We start from the raw sequence: 21,231 nt of genomic DNA, 5'->3' as shown, positions 1-21,231 counted from the left end.
GTTATCAGGAGGGACCAGTCCCTGGAGAAGGACGCCATGCTTGGTAAAGTAGATGGGCAGTGAAACAGAGAAGACTGAAGGGCTGCCACAGGGCAGGGCTCAGTTTCACTGCACACAGCGGACCTCCACACCACAGACCTACATCCACGGATATGTTCAGTTATACATTAGCAGCCTTGGAAGCCCATACTTCTGCCAATTCACCTTTAACAGGCATACAACTAATTAACAGCAACTGCGATAATCAGCTGTGCCCCCCACAGGACATTTCTAGCACCAGTAACTTCTCTTCCCTTGTTTCCCCTGGGTAGCCATTAATAAACTTTGGTTTCTATAGATTTGTTTTCTTGCTTTGTTTATACATAAAGTGGTCACTGGATATTTGTCCTTTGGTGATTGTTTTCAAAAGCTCAGCATAATGTCTTGAAACTCTATCTAGAGTACCATATATCAAGACTTCGTTTCTTCCAATGCCTGGATAATATTTTGTTGTATGTATGCATAATTCCCCAACCCTCGCAAACAACAACAAAGAAAAACCAGACTTGATCCTGACCCCTAGTGACCTAATACAGGGTTTGTGGAGCTATAAATCTTCCTCCCAAGGACTACCTCTGGTTTCAGGGCTCCTGGTGGACATGCAGATGGACCATATTTTGGTTTATCCACCTGTTGATGGGAGTTGTTCCCACCTTTTGGCTACTGTGAACAGTGTCATCATGAACAATGGTGAGTTATATACCTAGCAGTGGAACTGAGCCCCGGTGGCACAATGGGTTACCTGGTGGGCTGCTAACTGCAAGGTCAGCAGTTTGAAACCACCAATCACTCCACTGGAGAAAGATGAGGCTTTTTATTCTCAGAAACCCACAGTCAGTCTACCAGTCCTGTAGGGTCACTAGGAATCGGCATCAACTCAATGGCAGAGAGTTTGAGAGGAAGTGCTGGGCCACAGGGTGGTTCTATTTTCACTTTTTTTTTTTTTTTTAAGGAACCAACCACACTGTTTCCCACAAAGACCGTTCTATTTTGTGCTCCCACCAGCGATGGATAAGGGTTCCAAGTGCCCCACACCCTGCCTGGCTTTTACATCTGCTGTTTTCTGTGTGTGTGACTGGGAACTGATAGCGATGGTCAATGTCTAACACCCCCTCAGGGGGAGGGGGCAAACAGCAGAAATGTGGGTGAAGGGAGACAGTGAACGGTGTAAGATATGAAAATATTAAGTTATAATTTATCATGAGGTCACAAAGGTGTGAAGATGGGGGAGGGAGGGGAAAAAAGAGGAGCTGATACTGAGGGTTCAAATAGAAAATGTTTTGAAGATCATGGTGACATATGTACAAATATGCTTGATACAGTGATGTATGGATTTTTAGAAGAGCTTTAAAAGTCCCCAGTAAAATGATTTATTTTTTTAAAAAGCCAATAAGGTATTTTTTTTGAATAAGGTATTTTTTAAAGAGTTTTTACACTTAAAAAAAATAAAGAAAAAAGAATTACAGTCTCAGAAACCCACAGGGCAGTTCTACCCTGTCCTAGAGGGTCCCTATGAGTCAGAACCGACTCTATGGCAGTGAGTTTGGTTTGGATGACTAATGACACTAAACATCTTTTCATGTGTCTGGAGATAGTTGAATGTTAATACTAACAAAAGCGAAGTATAGATTCAAGGCAATTTGGATAAAAGTTCCAACAGCTTTCAATAGAGCAATAAGAAAAGCAATACTCACGTTTATGCTATGTCAAGAGGCCTTGAGTAGCCAGAGCAATGATGAAGAACAAAGCACAGACTCCTACTTCCTGATTTTAAAACATACCACAGCGCTACAGTAACTGTAACCATGTGGAATGGGTGTAACAATAGGCACACAGGCCAAATGGATAGAACTGAAAGCCGAGATATAAACACACACACCTGTGGTCAACTGACTTTTGAGAAGAGGGCTAAGTACTTTTGATGAGAAAAAAGATCTCTAGTAAATATGCTGGGAAAATTGGATTTCCACATGCAGAAAAGTTAAATAGGGTCCATGCCTCACACTGTACATAAAACCAATTCAGAATGGATTAAACACCTGAATGCACACCCTCAATGAACACATTTCTTAGAAAAACAAGTTGGGGCAATGGGGTCAGACCCAGCTTATCAATGCATTACTTAGTATAATAACAAAAGTAGAAAGGGCAAAATATAAAATAGAACCTCATAAAAATCAAAAAATTGTTTACCTAAAAAATGAGAAGGCAAGCTACTGACAAGAATACCTTCACAAATCATGTATCTGATAAGAATCAAAATAGATATAAAACTTCAACAACAACAAAAAGACAAATAACCAAGAGAAAATGAGCAAAGGCTTTGAATAGATGGTGCACCAAAGACGGTACTCAAGCGAAACCACTACTGTTACAGCAAGTGGGTTATAAGTAAGTACAAGCTATGGAGCCTAGTTTTGGGGGGCAGCCTGCCCAGGGGACCTAACACACAGTTGTTGATCGGGTCTCAGAGGAACTCGAGGACACAGCTGAGCTGCTCCCACTTTTGGTTTCTGGACTGGACTTTTTATGGAAGCTGACTGCCACAGCTTTCTCCTGCAGAGTGGCTGGTGGGTTCAAACCACTGACATTGCAGTTAGCAGGCAAGGGCTTACCAGCACCAGCAGGACTCCTGGAGAAACTGTTGTCCCAAATTATAGTGGCCTGAGTCAAATTAGAACCAATTATCAGTCTCTTGACAAATTTCCATGAAATTTAGGCTTTCCAGAGCTCTCAAGTTTAAAAACACCACCACCTTGGACTTACCACAATGTATCTGTTTCATTAGTAAATCTTATTTGAAAGCAACTCATCTCTCCACTGACTACAAGGGGGGCTCCAAAATATTTGTGGGAAAAATTCCATTATCTCTGCATTCTGTTTTCCTCAAACTCTTGACAGCCCCCTCACATTAGCCTAATTCAGGCCTTCATCATTGCCTGTATACAGCACTCATCTTCTCGGTTTTCCTTCTCTACCTACCCAACAATCTTCCCACACATGACCACAAACACAAACCACATTACATTGCATGCTCCAACCCTCCCACTAGGACTAGAAAAGTTAAACAAAAAACAAGACATCTTAGTGAAGGCAGGCGGTGAACAGTGCAAGTGCCCAATTTCAGAAGTGTGTGGCCAGGAAAAAATGCCTGGCATTTGGGTCATATTCCTTCTTGAGACCATTGCCAATTCCAAAATTAAGAGGGAGAGCTGCCAAACTGAGTAAGTAGACAGTGCTTCTAGAAGCCTCACTGCACAAAGGAAACAAGAATCACAGATTCAAGATCCATTTAGGAGGATGTGTCCTGAGAAACACACTGGGTTTTCAAAGGAGCAACAGAACCAAAGCACAGGTATAAGGGTGAACTGGAAACACAATGCGACTGTTTTAGGTGCCACTACGTTGGTTCCAATTCCTAAAGACCCTATGTCCAACAGAACAAACACTGCTCAGTTCTGCGCCTCCTCAGGACTGTTCTGCTGGAACTCACTGTTGCAGATACTCATGGAGGCTTTCCTCCTTTTTACTAATCATCTACTTTACTCAGAATGATGTCCTTTGCCAAGGACTCATCTCTCCTGATAACATGCCCAAAGCATGAGACAAAATCTTATCTTCACTTCTAAGGAGCATTCTGGCTATACTTCTTCCAAGACAGATTAGTCCTTCTGGCAGTCCACTGTACTTTCAATATCCTTCACCAACACCATAATTCAAATGCCCCGATTCATCTGCAGTCCTCCTTATTCACTGTCCAAATTTTACATTTGAGTGTGAGAAGCAGAGTACAGGAATAGAGTGTATACTGATGAATCTTTATTCTCATATAGTAAGAAGCCTGGCAGGTTAGGTTTCTGGAGTGGAGGGAGGCCGCCTTCACCCTTTTGAGTTGGAGATGAGCCCCAATCACATTCTCCTAATTAATATTGTTTCCCCACTCTATTCTCCCATAATAGTGCTACCTTAAGGTTATCTCTTACAAGCAAATGGCAGACTGCTTTGCAGCCCGCAGCTTTATCTATAGGAGCTGACCTGTGCTACTGCTCTCTAGGCTCTGAGGACAGCCACTCCCCTTTACCTGCCCCGGGCACTGGTGTTAGGTTACTCCTCCTAGGTACTCAGGGACCTTTAAGGTTAGGGTACAGCCCACTTTGTTACAGATGTGGTTACCTATAATTAGGGAGGTTTGCACACCCCCTGAATGTATATAAGCCTTAGTTGGAAACATATTCTTTCTGCTCCGATCTGGCTCCTGAAGCCACGGCGGTCCTGGAGTTGAGCACCGGCTTGCTTTATCTTGTCTGATGTCTCTTTAATTTTACCCCTGAATTACACAATCGCCCCTTGGACCCATTAGATTGTGAAGGCTGGTACCCCACATTTGAGGTGATGAAAATACCAGTGATTGGGTCTGTCCTCAATGTGACATCTTTGCTCTTGAACACTGCAAAGATCTTGTACAACAGATTTGCCCAAAGCATCATTTGGTTTCTTGACTATTGTTTCCATGATCATTGATTGTGGACCCAAGAAAAACGTGGTTCTTGACAACAATATGTTCAAAACAGCTGAATACCTTTGCATAGTCAATAAACAAAGGTAAGCATCTTTTTGGTATTCTCTTCTTTCAGCCAAGGTCAAGAACCATCTGATATCAGCAATCATAGCCCTCATTCCACATTCTGTCCTGAATATGGTCTGAAGTGGTTTTCTTCCGGTTTCCTGTTTATGTATGGCTGCATTCAATTTATCTTCAGCAAAATTTTATACATGTGTAAATTTTATTGCTTGATAATGTATGTATTCTGTTGGGTAATCTGTCTTTGGAATGGGCACAAACATTAATCTCTTCTACACTGTTGGCCAGGTAACTGTCATCTAAATTTCTTGGCATAGAAGAGTGAGCACTTCTATAAGCTGAACCATTTCAATAGATATTCTGTCAATTCTTAGTTTTTTTTCAACACCTTCATCCTTCAATACCATGGATTCTTGACCAATTCTTTTTTGTACCATTATATTGTATTTCTCCCATTTTTCAATGCTCCCTGCATTTTTCTATATTTTGCCCAGGCTGTGGTTGTTAGGTGCCACCGAGTTAGCTCCAACCCATAGTGACCTCTTGTACAAGAGAACAAAGCACTTCACAGTTCTGTGCCATCCTTAATTGGAGCCCCATAATGCAGGTAACGTCAATCCATCTGGCTGAGGGCTTCTCCCTCCCGTCCTTCGCTGCCCATAGATGGAATCCTTGCATATTGCAACAGTTGTCTTGAAGTTATTTTGTTTCTTTGGTTCTTCCAGTCTGATACATACTGAGCATGTTGTTCCCTTTTGGTTTTCTAACACCAGGTCTCTGCACATTTCAGTACTTTGTCTCCTCTAGCTTCCCTTTAAAAAATTTTACTTTTCGTCTATTTTACTTCATCATTTCTTCCATTTGCCCTAACTTATTCTACATTCTAAAGCAAGTTTCAGATTCTTACTGACATCTACTTTCGTCTTTTCTTTCTTCTTCTTTTTAAAATCATTTTATTGGGGCTCATGCAGTGCTTATCACAATCCATACATACCTCCATGGTGTCAAGCACATTTGTACATATGTTGCCATCATCATTTTCAAAACATTTTCTATTTGAGCCCTTGGTATCAGCTCATTTTTCCCTCCCTCCTTCATGAACCTTTGATAATTTATAAATTATTATTTTTCATGTCTTACACTGACCGATGTCTCCCTTCACCCATTTTCCTGTTGTCCGTCCCTCTGGGAGGGGGTTATATGTAGTTCATTGTGATCGGTTCCCCCTTTCCCCTCCCACCTTCCCCTTGCCCTCCTGGAATTGCTAATTTCATTATTGGTCCTAAGGGGTTTATCAGTCCTGAATTCCCTGTGTTTCCAGCTCTTATCTGTACCTGTGTACATGCTCTGGTCTAGCCAGATTTGTAAGGTAGAACTGGGGTCATGATAGTGGGTGGGGAGGAAGCATTAAAGAAGCAGAGGAAAGTTGTATGTTTCAATGTATCCTGACTGGCTCCTCTCGTCTCTTGTGACCCTTCTGTGTAAGGGGAAGTCCAGTTGTCTACAGATGGGCTTTGGGTCTCCACGGGCTTTGGGTCTCCACTCCATACCCCTCCTCATTCACATGAATATGATTTTTTGTTCTGGGTCTTTGATGCCTGATACCTGATCTCCTCGCCAACTCATGATCACACAGGCTGGTGTGCTTCTTCCATGTTGACTTTGTTGCTTCTCAGCTAGATGGTCCCTTGTTTATCTTTAAGATCCAAGATGCTATATCTTTTGATAGCTGGACACCATCAGCTTTCTTCACATTTGCTTATGTACCCATTTTACCTTCAGCAATTGTGTCAGGAAGGTGAGTAACGCAGAATGCCATTTTATTAGAACTAAGTGTTCTTGCGTTGAGGTACTTGAATAGAAGCCCAATACTACCTTAATACTTAACCCTATTGTTAATATAAATATATTTACATATGTACATACCTGTATTTAGACCTCTATAAATGTCCTTTGCCTCCTACTTCTTTCCTCTATTTCCTTTTACTTTCTTCTTGTCCCACTAGCATGTCCCGCCTTCATTTGGGTTTCAGTAATTCCTCTCTGTTACATTGCCTTGTGCTTAATGTCATCCCATAACCCATCTGGTCTTCAGTCATCAGTGTTCAAATGCTTGAGCAGTTCTCTAAATTCAGGTGGTACATATTCAAGGTTGTATTTTGGTTCTTGTGGACTGGCTTTAATTTTCTGTAGCTTCAACTTGACTTGAATCTATTCCACACCTCATGACTTTGTTCTGACTGATGATAACGGGGGTTTATCATCATGTCTTTCTATAAATTTAATCAACTTGATCCCTGTGAATTCCACCAGGTAAAGTACATGTGTATAGCTGCCCTATATGTTGTTGAGACATGGGATATGCAATAAGTAAGTCATTAGTCTTACAAAGTGTTATTACGTGAGCTCTGTCATCAGTTCTATTTTCTAACTACCAGCCCCAGGTTGCAGCCTAGGTGAGACAAGCAATGAACCAGCACACTTGAACTGATCTTTCATCTTTGTTTCCAACTCCCATATTCTAGTCATCTATAATTACCAGTGCATCTTGAGTGCAAAACTGATCAGATTGAAGAAGTTGGTAGAAAACTCTAATTTATTCATACTGGCCTTAGTGGTATGAAAATTTAATTAACAGCTGTTTGACTGATTTTCGTTGTAGTCATATAGATATCATCCCATCACTGGCAGATCTTGAAATATTGCTCCTCTTCAATATATAATTTCTGGCATAATAAACCATATGATCATCCAATTCAAAATGGTCACTACTTATCAATTTCAACGCCCTAATGCCTAGGATGGAAACCCTGGCAGTGTTGTGGGTCAGACACTGGACTGCTAGTTCCAAAAAGTAAAAGGTTGAAACCCAAGGATCCGGTGGCTTCAGTAAAGATTACAGTCTTAGCTATGAGTTGGGACTGACTTAATGGCAGTGGACTTTTTATATGCTCAGGATATCGATCTTTATCTGTTCCATTTCATATTCGACTTCCATTTTTCCTAGATGAATACTTTATACATTCTACATCCTGACTACTAACGGATGTTTGGGATGATTTCTTCTTATGGAACACTGAAAGGTTTAAAGTAGGAAAGGTATCTGTTTGGATTGAACCCCGTCATCATACTTAATCAGTCTGGATGCTGACAAAGGAGATCATATGAGGATGAATGTGGCATTGGGATTGGAGGAAGATTCGTTAACAACCTGTGATACGCAAATAACAAAACCTTGCTTGCGTGAACATGAAAGAGACTTGAAACACTTATGGAAGAGGACGACGGGTGACAGGAGTCTTCAGTTTCAGCTACACCTCAACAAAAAGAGAACACAAGTCCTCCCAACTGGGTCAATAAGGAACATCACGATACATGGAGAAAAGATTAAGGTTGAAGCATTTCATTTTACTCAATTCAAGAAATCGCATGAGGTACTGCACTGAGTAAATGTGAAAAAGCAAAGACATTACTTTGAGGACTAAGGAGTACCAAATATGTGACGACATAGTCTTTTCAGTCACTTACTTTGCATGCAAAAGTTGAAATATGAATGAGGAAGCCCAAAGAATTGGTGACTTTGTCTGCCCAGACCAAACTAAGAGGGAAAGAGAGAGAGAGCAGAGAGAGAGAATGGCATCTTGGCCCACCAAGCTTCAAGGATGACATTCCTGCCCAGAGCAGTCAGAGCACAGAGAGGACCATAGGCTCGGCCTCACCACAAGACACAACATCCCCTTACTGACCCACAGCACGATGGGGGCAGCACCAGAGACAGTACAGGAATTGTGCTCAATCTGACCTCCCCACCTTCCAACCAGGGAGTAACATGAAGGGAGGGCAACAGAGCAGCAAGGGGAGCAAAGCAATAAAGTCTCTGAGGAATTCTGGTAATAGACACTGAACTCAGGGGCAGCGCTTGGCACTGCATCAGACCTGATCAGAAACCATTCATAAGGATCAGCAGACAAACATGGAACTATCCAAAGGCTATCCCCCCCCTTTTTTTCATGTCTATCTATATAAGACAGGCAGGATAAACAATTCCCAAGAGAAAACAATGGGAATGACGGTTCTGGGAGGTCAGGGAAGAAGAGAAAGTGGGGAAAAGGAGGGAAAAGCCAACAAACCTAGGGATAAGGGAACAACAAGCAATTTAAAATTGATGGCGAGGAGGGCATAGAATGCCTGGTGGGGTACGAACAAGTGCAATGTAGCTGAGATAAAATACAGCGAGCCAAATAAAGATCGAACATGATAGTGAGACAGGAGGAAAGTAAAAAAGAAATAGAGGAAAGAACTAGGAGGCAAAAAAACCGCATAGAGGTATAAACATAGGCAGGTACATATGTAAATATATTAATATATAATGATAGGGATATATGTCTATATATATATTTATAGGCTAAGCATTAAGGCAGCAGACAGACATTGGGCCTCTACTCAAGTCCTCCCTCAATGCAAGAACATTTTGTTCTAATAACCTGGCATTCTGTGATGCTCACCTTTAGGACTGTGTTGCTGAAGACAACATGGGTGCATAAGCTAGTGAGGTGAAGAGAGCTGATGGTGACCGGCTATTACAAGATAATAGTGTCTGGAGTCTTCAAGGCTTGCAGTTCAAACAAGTGGCCACCTAGCAGGGAAGCAAAAAAGCCCACATGGAGGACGTACAGCAACCCGTGTGTGTGATCATGAGGTGGTGACGGGATCAGGTATCAAGCATCAGAAGACCCAAAACAAGCAACCATTTCAATGCAAACAAGGGAGGTTGGAATGGAAACCCAAAGCCCATCTGGAGACAATTGGACAAACCCTTACAGAAGGGTTACAAGGAAGGGACCACCCAGTCAGGGTGCAGTATAATACCAATGAAACACACAATATCCCTCTAGTTCAGAGGTTATCAACCTTCCTGATGCCGTGACCCTTCAACACAGTTCTCATGTTGTGGTGACCCCCCCAACCATACAACTATTTTCATTGCTACTTCATCACTGTAATTTTGCTACTGCTATTAACTGTGTGACCCGTGTGAAAGGGTCATTCAACTCCCAAAAGGGTTGCGACCCACAGGTTGAGAAACACTGCTCTAGTTCTTTAGTGCTTCCTCCCGCCCCACTATCATGAACCCAGTTCTATCTTACAAATCTGGCTAGACCAACTGGTACAGATAAGAGCTGGTAACAAAGGGAATCCAGGACAGATAAACCTCAGGACCAGTAATGAGAGTAGTAATACCATGAGAGTAGGGGGAAGGTCGGGGAGAAAGAAGGAACTGATTGCAATGATCAACATACAACATCCCTCCTCCTCCTAGGGGGACGAACAAAAACATGGGTGAAGGGAGACAGTAGACGGTGTAAAATATGAAAATAAAAACAATTTATAAATTATCAAGTGTTCACAAGGGTGGGAAAGTGGGGGAGGGAGGGGGAAAAAAAGAGGAGCTGATACCAGAGGCTCAAGTAGAAAGAAAACGCTTAGAAATGCTGATGGCAACATATGTACAATTGATGTATGGATTGTGATAAGAGTTGTAAGAGCCCCTGATAAAATGATTTGTTAAAATTGAAACAAAAATGGTGACTTTTAATTATGGTGCTGGCAGAGAATGGTAAGCATATCACGGACCGCCAGAAGAACAAACAACGCTGTCTTGGAAGGACAGTCTGAAAGATCCTTATGTGAAGATGGCAAGATTATGTCTCAGGTAAAGGTGGCCATGTAATCAGGAAGGACCAGCGACTGAAGAAAGACATCATTCTTGGTCAGAGAAAAAGGAGGAAACCTCTCAACAAGATGGAACAACACAGCGGCCGTAACACCAGGCTCAAACACAGCAAGGACTGACTGCAAAGATAGCGCAGGGCCAGTCAGTATTTCCGTTGTACAAAGATACTACGAGTTGGAACTGACACACACTGGCACCTAACAAGAACATGTTCCAGTAATTTAATTATTTTTAAAAGTCAAAATACTAAAAGCAGATAAAGAATTTGTAAACAACTATTTTAGAGCTCTGGAAATTGAATCAAGATCCATGATAAGTTGAGAAGACATTGTTCATGAAACTATGAATTCTGGGTAAGAACTACGTGTGCTTATGGTATTCTTCCCTGGGCTGCTCTTACCCGTCTGCACACCTGACCTCAATTGGCGAGTTCTGTCAGGGTGGGCAAGCTGTAAAAACCAGCAGCTTGGCTGCCAGGGGGAGCATACTTGATTTGGCACAGAGTACAGAAAAGCCCCCTGCCCAGCCTAAGGACTCTGTAAGTGACAGAAACTATCTTGGTAGGGAGACAAGCAGCTCAGGTAGCCCTGGTGCAGTGCAGTCCAAGGCGGGACAAGCAACAAACCAGTGGACCTGCTAGAAATTAGTCAGGGAGATTCAGGAAGTAAGACCGTCAGAGTGGGTCTCAGTAAGCTGCCTTTGGTTACCTGTTCGTCCAGCAGAGAGTGGATGGCTCAAACAATCCACCTGTTCCTTGACTGCCTACAAGCCTGGGTGAACCTGAGGAGAAGGTATAACACAGGAAAGCAAAAGCTTGGCCAAACCTGAATACTGCCTCAACTTTGAACATACACAGACGGTGGAAGCTGAATCTGTTTGACTACAACCTTTCAGAAATTATTAGCAGATTGCTAAATTATGCAGACCCAGGATTTAGCCCCAGGAAGCAAGGCTTAAAGGGTAATGGTGAAGCAGAGAGATCAACAACATTACATGGAGGAAACTGATCCCACAGACTTAGTCCCAGGAAGTTACTAAACAAACCATCAAGCCCCCAAACCACTAACTAAGGTGGTGGAGGGTCTTGAATCCAGTTTCTAAAGTATATAATGTCAACATTTTCAACAACAGTATCAGGAAAATGAAAATATGTTTAAAGAACTAAAGGAAACTAATGACAATGACTCAACAAATAAAGATTTTCTCAATATAAAGAAACAGAAGTCATAAAAATAATCAGACAAATCCTGTAACTAGGTTGCAGCAATGGATGTAAGTATGCAGAATAAACAACTAGTATTTTGGAGACGATTCTGTGGAGAACAGAGAGGAAGAGAGGGATGGAGAAGGATGAGTAGAGCCCAGCGAGAGGGCTTAAACAAAAGAAAATTTCCTGTGAACTGAGTTTTTTCAGGAGGAAAATAGAGGAGAATAATTATCTGAAAAAATAATACTATAATACTGGAAACATCCCAAATTTGATTTAAAAAGCAGATCAGTGCTCACATCTAAGAATCTCAATGAGCCCAAGACATACCCTAGTAAAAAACAAGAAGGCAGATCCTAGTGAAACAATTATAGTACCAGTAACATGCCATGCTGAGTTATAATTGAAGCCTGAGGTAAAAGGAAAAAAAATCAGTCAGGCTGATCTTACCTTTAATTAAATATTGCCATGTTGTTCACTAAGGACTTATTGCACTGACAGTATTTACCTTGAGTTTTTGAGCATCCTCTTAAAGGTCACATCTGAGGCAATAGCTCCGCTAGCCCCACCTACCCCAACCCCACCCTGGTTCCAATCCAATGTAAAGCAAGATACAAGGAAGGGTGTCATGAAGTAACTGGGAAAATGAAATGAAAAGATAATGGAATTTTTACTTAATGTATTATTTCATTAATTTTTTTGACATAGTGAAAAAAGGTAATAGAGTTTTTCAAAAGTTTCCTCTCCAGCCCCCTTGTACACATTTCTCACCTCAATGGACATGAAACAATCTCTTGGAAAGATCATAAAATAAGCCTCAATAAATTTAAAAGGACTGAAATAATAAGAGTATGCTTTTTAACCATAAATCACACTGCTAAAATTCCTTTTAGACAAAGAGACAAAGAAAATGGACACATCCTAAAATATTAGGAAAGTAAGCCATACCCTTGTAAAGGAATCCATGGGTCAAAGAAAAATCACCAGGGAAGCTAGGAAACACTTTAAACTTAATAAAAATGAAAAGACAGCAATATAAAATTTATGAACTGTCTCTAAAGCACTAGTTAAAGGTAAATTTGCAGCTTTAAATGCCTCTATTAAAAGGGGGATCTATCTCTTTCAGGAACAAGATAGAGGAGCATAAAACTAAAAGCCAAAGCAAGCTAAAGGGGAGGAGTAATAAAGATTTGAAAAGACCCGTTTTAGAAAGGCTGAGGTAAGATGCAGAAAAGCTGAATAGGCTTATGCTAAAAAATACTCAAAACTCGCAGCCATCAAGTCGATTCTGATTCATGCAGACCCCAAAAGGACAAGGTAGAATTGTCCCTGGGGGTTTCAGAGACAGTAACTCTCCAGGAGTAGAAAGCTCCCACCAAAATAGCTGGTGGTATCAAACTGCTAACCCAAGTGGTTAGTGGCCCAGGGTGTGACCGACTATGCCACCATGGCTCCTATAATTGGCTTATAAGGAGTTTAAAAAAAATGAATAGGGAATTTAAAAATCTTCCCTCATGCAACCAAACTCATATCTCAAAAAAATAGTCCTAGTGACAAAAACGGTTTGTAGAGATACAGAGACCTATTTTAACAGTTCAATCCAATCAGTGAAATAGGCTGGAAGAAATTATCTGCAAAGCATCAATCTGGTAAGTACACAAAAGAATGATCAAAACTTAAGAATAAAAAGACAACTCAATCTAATAAAGGGAAAAGATTAGAAAAGGCACATCACTAAAGACACACAGGTGGCAAATAAGCACATGAAAAGACATCCAACATCTTTAGTCATTAAGGAAACACAAATCAAAAGCATCTATCAACAAGGGTTGGTCAGGAAATTGGAGCTCTCAAGCATTGCTAATAGGAAGGCAAACTAATGCAGCCACTTTGGAAAACTATGCCCGTTCTTCAAACTTGTAACCACGCATCCAGTTAGTCTATGATGTAGTACTTCCACTCCTAGAGATCTACCCAAGAAACGAAAACCTATGTCCACACAAAACACTTTATACGTGTACATCCCAGAGCAGCAGAATTCACAATATCCAAAAGGTGGAAACAACCCAAACTCCCATCCGTGGAACAATGGATAAACAAACTTGGGTTCAGACACCCAATGGAATACTACACAACACTGAAGACGAATGATATGTCTATGAAACACCTCATACCATGGGTAAACCCGAAGGACATAATGCTGAGTGAAATTAATCAAGTACAAACAGGCAATGAATATATGAAACACAATCATACAAAGTCAAGAAAAGGTGTTCTCATCAGAGAAAGATTCTTTGACGTTTACTGAGGGGAGGGGGGAGACAAATGAGGGAAGGCAATATACAATAAGAGGGAAGTTAAAAAAATAAAATGATGGAGGCAGGGGACGACACTGGGAAATTTGTAAGCATTAAAGGTATATATTCTACGTATGTTCTCAACAACAAAGTCCAGGTTTAGATAAATTCTTCCTTGGTGAATTCTACCTAATACTTGAAACAGAAATTTTACAATTCTCCACAAGCTCAGAAAATATAGAGGAGGTAACATTTTCCAATTCATTCATTGAGGTCAATATGAATGTGACACCAAAGCCATAATAAGTCAGTGCAGAAAAACCACAGACTAATATTCCTCACGACTACAGCAAAGCTCCTTAATAAAATATATTAGCAAACTGAATCCAATAGCATGAAAGAACTATACTCCAAGCAGGACTAAAGGGGATTTATTCCAGGTACGCAAGGTTGTTTTATGTTTCAAAATTTATTATATATATATATATATATATATATATATATAAATTAAATAACCATAGTCACTGTAAGTGTGCCAGGCTTGTAGGATATAAGATTAAATGTAAAAGCCACTGCATCCTAAAGAAATAGTAACAAGTAACCAAATATAAAACTCAAGAAAAAAAATTCCCATAAAAATAGTAAAAAGGGATTCCCTTTTGGACGCTGGGCTTCTAGCTAGCAAATAAACTCTTTTTGCCATTTTTGAAAAAAAAAAAAAAAGTAAAAAGATATTAAGAAAAATTTTAAATGGAAGGTCATACTTTTGATGACCTTATTTGGAGGCACTAAGGAGATAAATAGCTCCTTGGAGGTGGGACACAGGCTCACTCCCTGATAAGCCAGATAAGAGTTACATTGAGGCAGCCAGAGCCCAGAGCTGGAGAAGACATGTGTACACCCACGCCAGTGCTGAGATGTTTACACTGCCACTGGATCCACAAAACTGGCCTGTGACTTTCCTGCATTCGGCATCATTGCATGTGTTTCGTGAGTTTGAAGAGGAATTTATAGATTGGTACTGGGCATAGGGGCTAATATCGGACTTACAATCTTGGGCTGGGGTGTTTTCTCTATACAGTTGCTCTTTTATCTGAAACTCTTTCTTATACCCATGAGTGTCTCTGTGGTTTTCTTTGTTTCTCTAGTCTACCCAGACTAACATATCAGGAGAGACGAGTCACTAGAAATGGACACCATGCTCGGTAAAGTAGCGAGGAAGACCCTCGACAAGATAGATTGACACAATGACTCCAACAATGGGCTCAAACATAGGAACAATTGTGAGGCTGGCGCAGGACTGGGTCAGAACTGACTGGACAGCACCTAACAACAACATAAAAGATACAGCCAACAGAGTGTGGTGCTGCTCACCGAGACATAAGCTGACCAGAAATACGAATCTGGTAATAATCCTTACATTTAGAGTCAATTGACTGTTGGCAAAGATGCCAAGGTAATTCGGTGGTGAAAAGGATAGTATTTTAAATAAATGGTACTGGGATAATGAAGTATCCACATATAAAAAGATAAATTTATATCTGAAATTCATGACATACAATTATTGCAAAATAAGCCATAGCATGTAAACTCTAAGAACCCAAATGATGGTACAATGGAGGAAATCTTGGTGCTTATGGATCTTTGGTATGATGGCAAAAGCATGATCCTTAAACTGGTAAACTGAACTTTGTGAAAATTAAGAATGTTTAAACTTCAAGAGACACTATTGATAAAATGAAAGGCAAGCCACAGATGAGGGAGAAATTATTTACAAATCATAATTCATATAGTGCTTTTAACTAGGATGTTTAAGTAATTGTTACAACTCAACATAAGATAAATAACCAATTAAAAGGGGGCGGGGGAGGCGCAAAACGTTTGAACAGACTTTTCACCAAAGACAATAAACAGGTCTGGGGGGCCGGCCCCAATCCCAACTACTAAGTAAACACCTGCCTCTCCCCCCAGAAGAATTTATTTCAAAAGATGGCATTGAATCTGCAGCTCCGGGAGAGGGGCATATTTGGAGCACAGGGGAGTAGATGAAGGAGGAGGAGGAAAGAGTGGAACACATCCTGGCCTACCAGGCCTTGAGGATGATGATCCCAATTAGAGCAGCCGGTCCACAGAGAGGACCACATGGCCAGCCCCACTATGAGACATGATGTCCCTCACTGACCCATAGCTCTACAGAGGACAACACCGGAGACAATGTGGGAATTGCACCTGATCTGATGCCGTCACACCAAGGCAAAACACTAAGGGGGTGCAATAGAACAGCAAGGGAATGGAGCAGCGAGGTGCCCAGGGAATGAAGGTGGACTTTGGGGCCAGGGCGTGGTACCCCAACAGACTGGACTGGAAAACACTCCTAAAGGCCAACAAACGATCCTTGAACAAACTATAAGCTTCTCTTTCTTGTGTTGTTTTTTGGGTTTTTTTGTCAGTGGTTTGTTGTTGTTGTTTTGTTGTATATTGTTGCTTGGTTTTGCTCTGTCTTGTTTTTGTGCATGTTATTATCTCTGCAGGTCTGTCTAAATAAGATAGGCTGGATGAACACTCTGGAGGAGAAAACAACGGGACCAACAGTTCCAAGGGGACATGGTATAGGGGGAGGTGGGGGTGGGAAGGAAGTGGTGTTAACAAACCCAGGGACAAGGGAACAAGTGATCCAAATTGGTGGTGAGGAGGGTGTGGGAGGCCTGGTAGGGCATGATCAAGAGTAATGTAACAAAGAGGAACTGCTGAAACCCTGGTGGGGGCTGAGCATGATAGTGGGACAGGAGGAAAGTCAAGGGAAATAGAGGAAAGAGCTGGGAGGCAAAGGGCATTTATAGAGGTCTAGATAAAGGCATGTATATACACAAATATATTTATATATGAGGATGGGGAAATAGATCTATGTGCATATACTTATAGGTTTAGTATTAAGGTAGCAGAAGGACACTGAGCCTCCAATCAAGTACTCCCTCAATGGGAGTTCTTCTATTATATTGGCATTCTATGATGTTCACCTTCCCGACACAACCGCTGAAGACAAAGCAGGTGAATAAGCAAACGTGGCAAAGAAAGCTGATGGTGCCCGGCTATCAAAAAATATAGCATCTGGGGTCTTAAAGGCTTGAAGGTGAACAAGCAGCCATCTAGCTCAGAAGCAACAAAGCCCACATGGAAGAAGCACACCAGCCTGTGCAATCACGAGGTGTTGAAGGAATCAGGTATCAGGCATCATCAGAACAAAAAATCTTACCATAGTGAATGAGTGGGTAGTACAGAGTGGAGACCCAGAGCCCATTTTTAGGCCTCTGGAGATCCCCTTGCAGAGGGATCTCGGGGAGGAGACGAGCCAGACGGGGTGCGATGTAGCAATGATGAAAACTACAAGTTTCCTCTAGTTCCTAAAGGATCCCTCCCACCCCCCAACTATCATGATCCCAATTCTACTTTGCAAGTCTGGCTAGACCAGAGGATATACACTGGTACAGATAGGAACGGGAAACACAGGGAATCCAGAGCAGATGATCCCTTCAGGACCAGTGGTGTGAGTAGCGATACTGGGAACATAGAGGGAGAGTGGATTGGAAAGGGTGAACCGATTACAAGGATCTACATGTGACCTCCCCCCTGGGGGATGAACAACGGAAAAGTGGGTGAAGGGAGACGTCAGACAGGGCAAGATATGACAAAATATTAATTTATAAATTATCAAGGGTTCATGAGGGAGGGGGGAGGGGGAAGAGGGGTGGGAGAGGAACAAATGAGGACCTGGTGCCAGGGGCTTAAGTGGAGAGCAAATGTTTTGAGAATGATGAGGGCAATGAATGTACAGATGTGCTTGACACAATTGGACACTAAACAAATGGCCAATAAGCACATGAAAAGAAGCAATCACCACTAGTCATCAGGGAAATCCACATTAAAACTACAAAAGATTTTGCACTAAGAAAACTATAATAAATTTTTAAATTTAAACAATAAAAAAAGAGAATTTATAAACAATGAAAATAAAGGGGGGGGGGGGGAAGAGCCATGAACCAAGCAAGAAAAAAACAAAACAAAATCTTTCTACAAAGAAAAACTTGGCATTAGTATATGAGTGTTACATTACTCATATATCAAATGCTCAAACTAAAACACCAATTCAATATTATAATCTCTTCTAGAAACGAAGAGGCAGTATCACTTCAGAATTCATCTATTGATAACATTTAAATTATATACAGTTAAAGACAAGATCTACTGTTTGCAGAAGACAGACTACTAAAGTATACAGATGTAAGGCATTGGTCCAGAAGTTTTGAGAACTGGATTCTAATCCTGGCTTGGTCATCAACTATTTCAAAAAACTGGGACTGGGTAAGGTTGATGGTTGAACAACATGATGTCACTGAATGAGAAGACTGTTAAGTGGGTTATAAACAAGGGCTCCAAAAAGTTGGGAAAATTCGATGAACTTTTTTTTTTTTTGAACTTTCTTTAAAAAAAAAAATTCCATTAACTTTCAACTGCATTCTTTCCAACTTTCTTGAAGCCTCCTCACATAAGTACTAAGTTTCCTTTCCGGAGTGCTGGTGGGCAGCTGTTAAGCTCTTTCTTGCCTGCTAGGCAAAAGGTCAGCAGCTCATACCCAGCATGCACGGTAGAGGAGAAAGCTGTGTCTGTCTAGCTTTTTTATTTTCCCGCTTATTCCTCTAGCTGCCTGTTAGGATGGGCATCTCGCCACCATGGTCAGGGTCCACAGAAAGCAGACTTGAGAAAGCTCCCAAGCACAGCTCTAGGAACATTAGGTTGAACCATGTGAAATTGTGCTTTTCAAAGGGTAGCATGCATTTCCTTGAAAAAAGTTTATGATAAAAGATCCTGTCAATGTGAATGAGGGGGAGTGCAGAGTGGAGCCCCATCCTTTACAGAAGAGTCACAAGGAAGAGACAAGCCAGTCAGGGTGCAGTATAGCCCGGATGCAACATACAACTTTTCTCTGGTTCAGTGGTTCTCAACCTTCCTAATGCTGTGACACTTTAATACAGTTCCTCATGTTGTGGTGACCCCCCTCCAACCATATAATTATTTTTGTTGCTACCTCATAACTGTAATTTTGCTACTGTTATTAATCGGGCAACCCTTGTGAAAGGGTCATTCGACCCTCAAAGGTATCATCGTGACCCACAGGTTGAAAACCGCAGCTCTAGTTCTTTAATGCTTCCTTCCCCCCACTATCATGACTCTAGTTCTACCTTAAAAATCTGGCTAGACCAGAGCATGCACACGGGTACAGACAAGAGCTGGAAACACAGGGAATCCAGGACAGATAAACCTCAGGACCAATAATGAGAGTAGTGATACCAGGTGTGTAAGGGGATGGTGGGAGGAGGAAGGAGGAACCGATCACAATGATCTACATATAACCCCCTCCCCGGGGGATGGACAACAGAAAAATAGGTTAAGGGAGACATCGGTTAGTATAAGACTTGAAAAATAATTTATAAATTATTGAGGGTTCATGAGTGAGGAAAAAAAATGAGGAAAGGATACCAAGGGCTCAAGTAGAAAGAAAATGTTTTGAAAATGATGATGTTGGGGGAGCAGGGAGGGAGGGGGAGGGGGGAAAAAAGGGAAACCAAGCTGATTCCAGAAACCCAAGTGGAAGGTGAATTTTGAGAATGACGAGTGCAACGAATATATAAGGGTGCTTTGCTCAATTGATGTATGTATGGATTGTGATAAGAGTTGTATGAGCCCCAATAAAAAGATTTATTAATAAAAAAAAGAAAATGATGATGGTAACAAATGTACAAATGTGCTTGACACAATAAATGTATGTATGGGTTGTCATAAGAACTGTAAGAGCCCCCAATAAAATGATTTTTTTTTAAAAGAGCCATTTCTTCAGTAGCCTTTACTATTGGCTTCCCTGACCCAACAAGTCTTCGAAAGCACCATTTTAGCTAAGTGGCAGGGGGGAGAAATCTCAAACTCTCCCAACTACTTAACAGTAGCTTTTCTCTAGATTGAGTGTTCCCTCCATTGCTTTCAAAGACCCCAGAGGGCTTTGAGTCCCAGGCTCTGGCAGCCTCCCGGGTGGATGCGTGGGGCAAAGGGGGAACAGCTCACGCTGCCATCTGCCAGGAGTCTCTGGTAATGTGGGTTTGCATTTCAAATCCTTTCCCCAAACTTCTTGTTCCTTTAGAGACTCTGCAGCATCACTCCTTCATCTTCTCAATACTAAGAGTCGTTATGGGAATCATTTTCAGAATGTGAATCTGAAGCAATGAATATTTATATTTACATGACAAAGTCGTAAGAAAACCAAGATGTGTTTAACAGCAAATACCAAAAGAATAAATAAATATCAAAATTGTCAATTCCTGTCAAGTCTCCAAAGAATGGTAAGTTTTTTTGTATCAACACTTTCAGTACAATGGTTCTTCCACTACCAATTAACATCAAAGGCACTTTAAGGGTCTCTTACCTGAAACTCCCGTAGACTATAAGTAGGATGGAAATCAGAAATGTAGACACTTGACTGGAATCTACCAGGGAATAGGCCCTAGAAGAAACAAGAGGGGGAAAAAACATCAAACCACAATGTCTTTTAAGAGAAAAGAAAGGTATAAATTAGCATTCATAAAAAAACAATTAAAATGAAATATGCTACTTTATAATGAAGAATAAAATCCATCACTACTATCAGTTAATGGTCACAGGATGTTAACTGCCATCAGTTTTAAAAATCCCATTTTGTATGATATACAACATGTTTATAACATCCACTCTCAATTTTAAAAGCATCGAAGCATCTACCAACTCTGTGCCAAAGACAAAAAGGCTCTGTGATTAAACTTTTATCCATCTGCACTTGAATTGCCAATAGTATTTTACTCTTCTGCACCAAGATGAAGCCTGCAGCTCTTTCCTGAATCATTTCTTAATAAATATATATTTTCTGTCTAAATGTCCTATAGGGGGTTCTTCTAAGGCAACAGGCCCCAAACAAAAATGATCCTTTTTCATGCCCGATTCTATCACCCGGTCTTGACCATTACCCCTGTTGCCAAAGCTAGAATCTGTGCATTCTTGATACTCGCCTCTTTTCCTAGTCCTCAAACACCTGTCTTCTTGTGTTTCTACCACTAACTTCTTAGCTCTTTCTCTGGCTTGGCTATCAGGATTCTTTTTTTTTTATGTTGTCATCATAATTTTTTTACTTTATTATTGACAACAGTTCATATTTTATTCATATGTTCTTTTTAAAAAATACTTTTATCGGGGGCTTTTACAGCTCTTATCACAATCCAGAATAATTATTTTTAAGGCTGTTTACCCTCCACACTACCCAGAGGGGTTTTCCTAAAACAAATTTCTCTTCCTT

At 41.0% G+C, this 21,231-nt stretch overlaps 1 protein-coding gene across 1 annotated transcript in view; it reads right to left on the bottom strand.

Moving 5' to 3' along the window:
* SPPL3 (signal peptide peptidase like 3) overlaps positions 1 to 21,231 on the bottom strand; it is a 150,861-nt gene that overhangs the window by 31,581 nt on the left and 98,049 nt on the right. The window contains exon 2 of the mRNA XM_075533642.1: positions 20,332 to 20,409. Within this exon, the coding sequence (XP_075389757.1) occupies positions 20,332 to 20,409 (78 nt within the window). The remainder of the gene's footprint in view (positions 1 to 20,331; positions 20,410 to 21,231) is intronic.

The sequence above is a fragment of the Tenrec ecaudatus genome, chromosome 16, assembly GCF_050624435.1.
Source record: "Tenrec ecaudatus isolate mTenEca1 chromosome 16, mTenEca1.hap1, whole genome shotgun sequence".
In the NCBI taxonomy this organism is placed as follows: Eukaryota; Metazoa; Chordata; class Mammalia; order Afrosoricida; family Tenrecidae; genus Tenrec; species Tenrec ecaudatus.
Note: the sequence above shows the minus strand (reverse complement) of the source record. Positions and strands in the feature narration are given on the sequence as shown.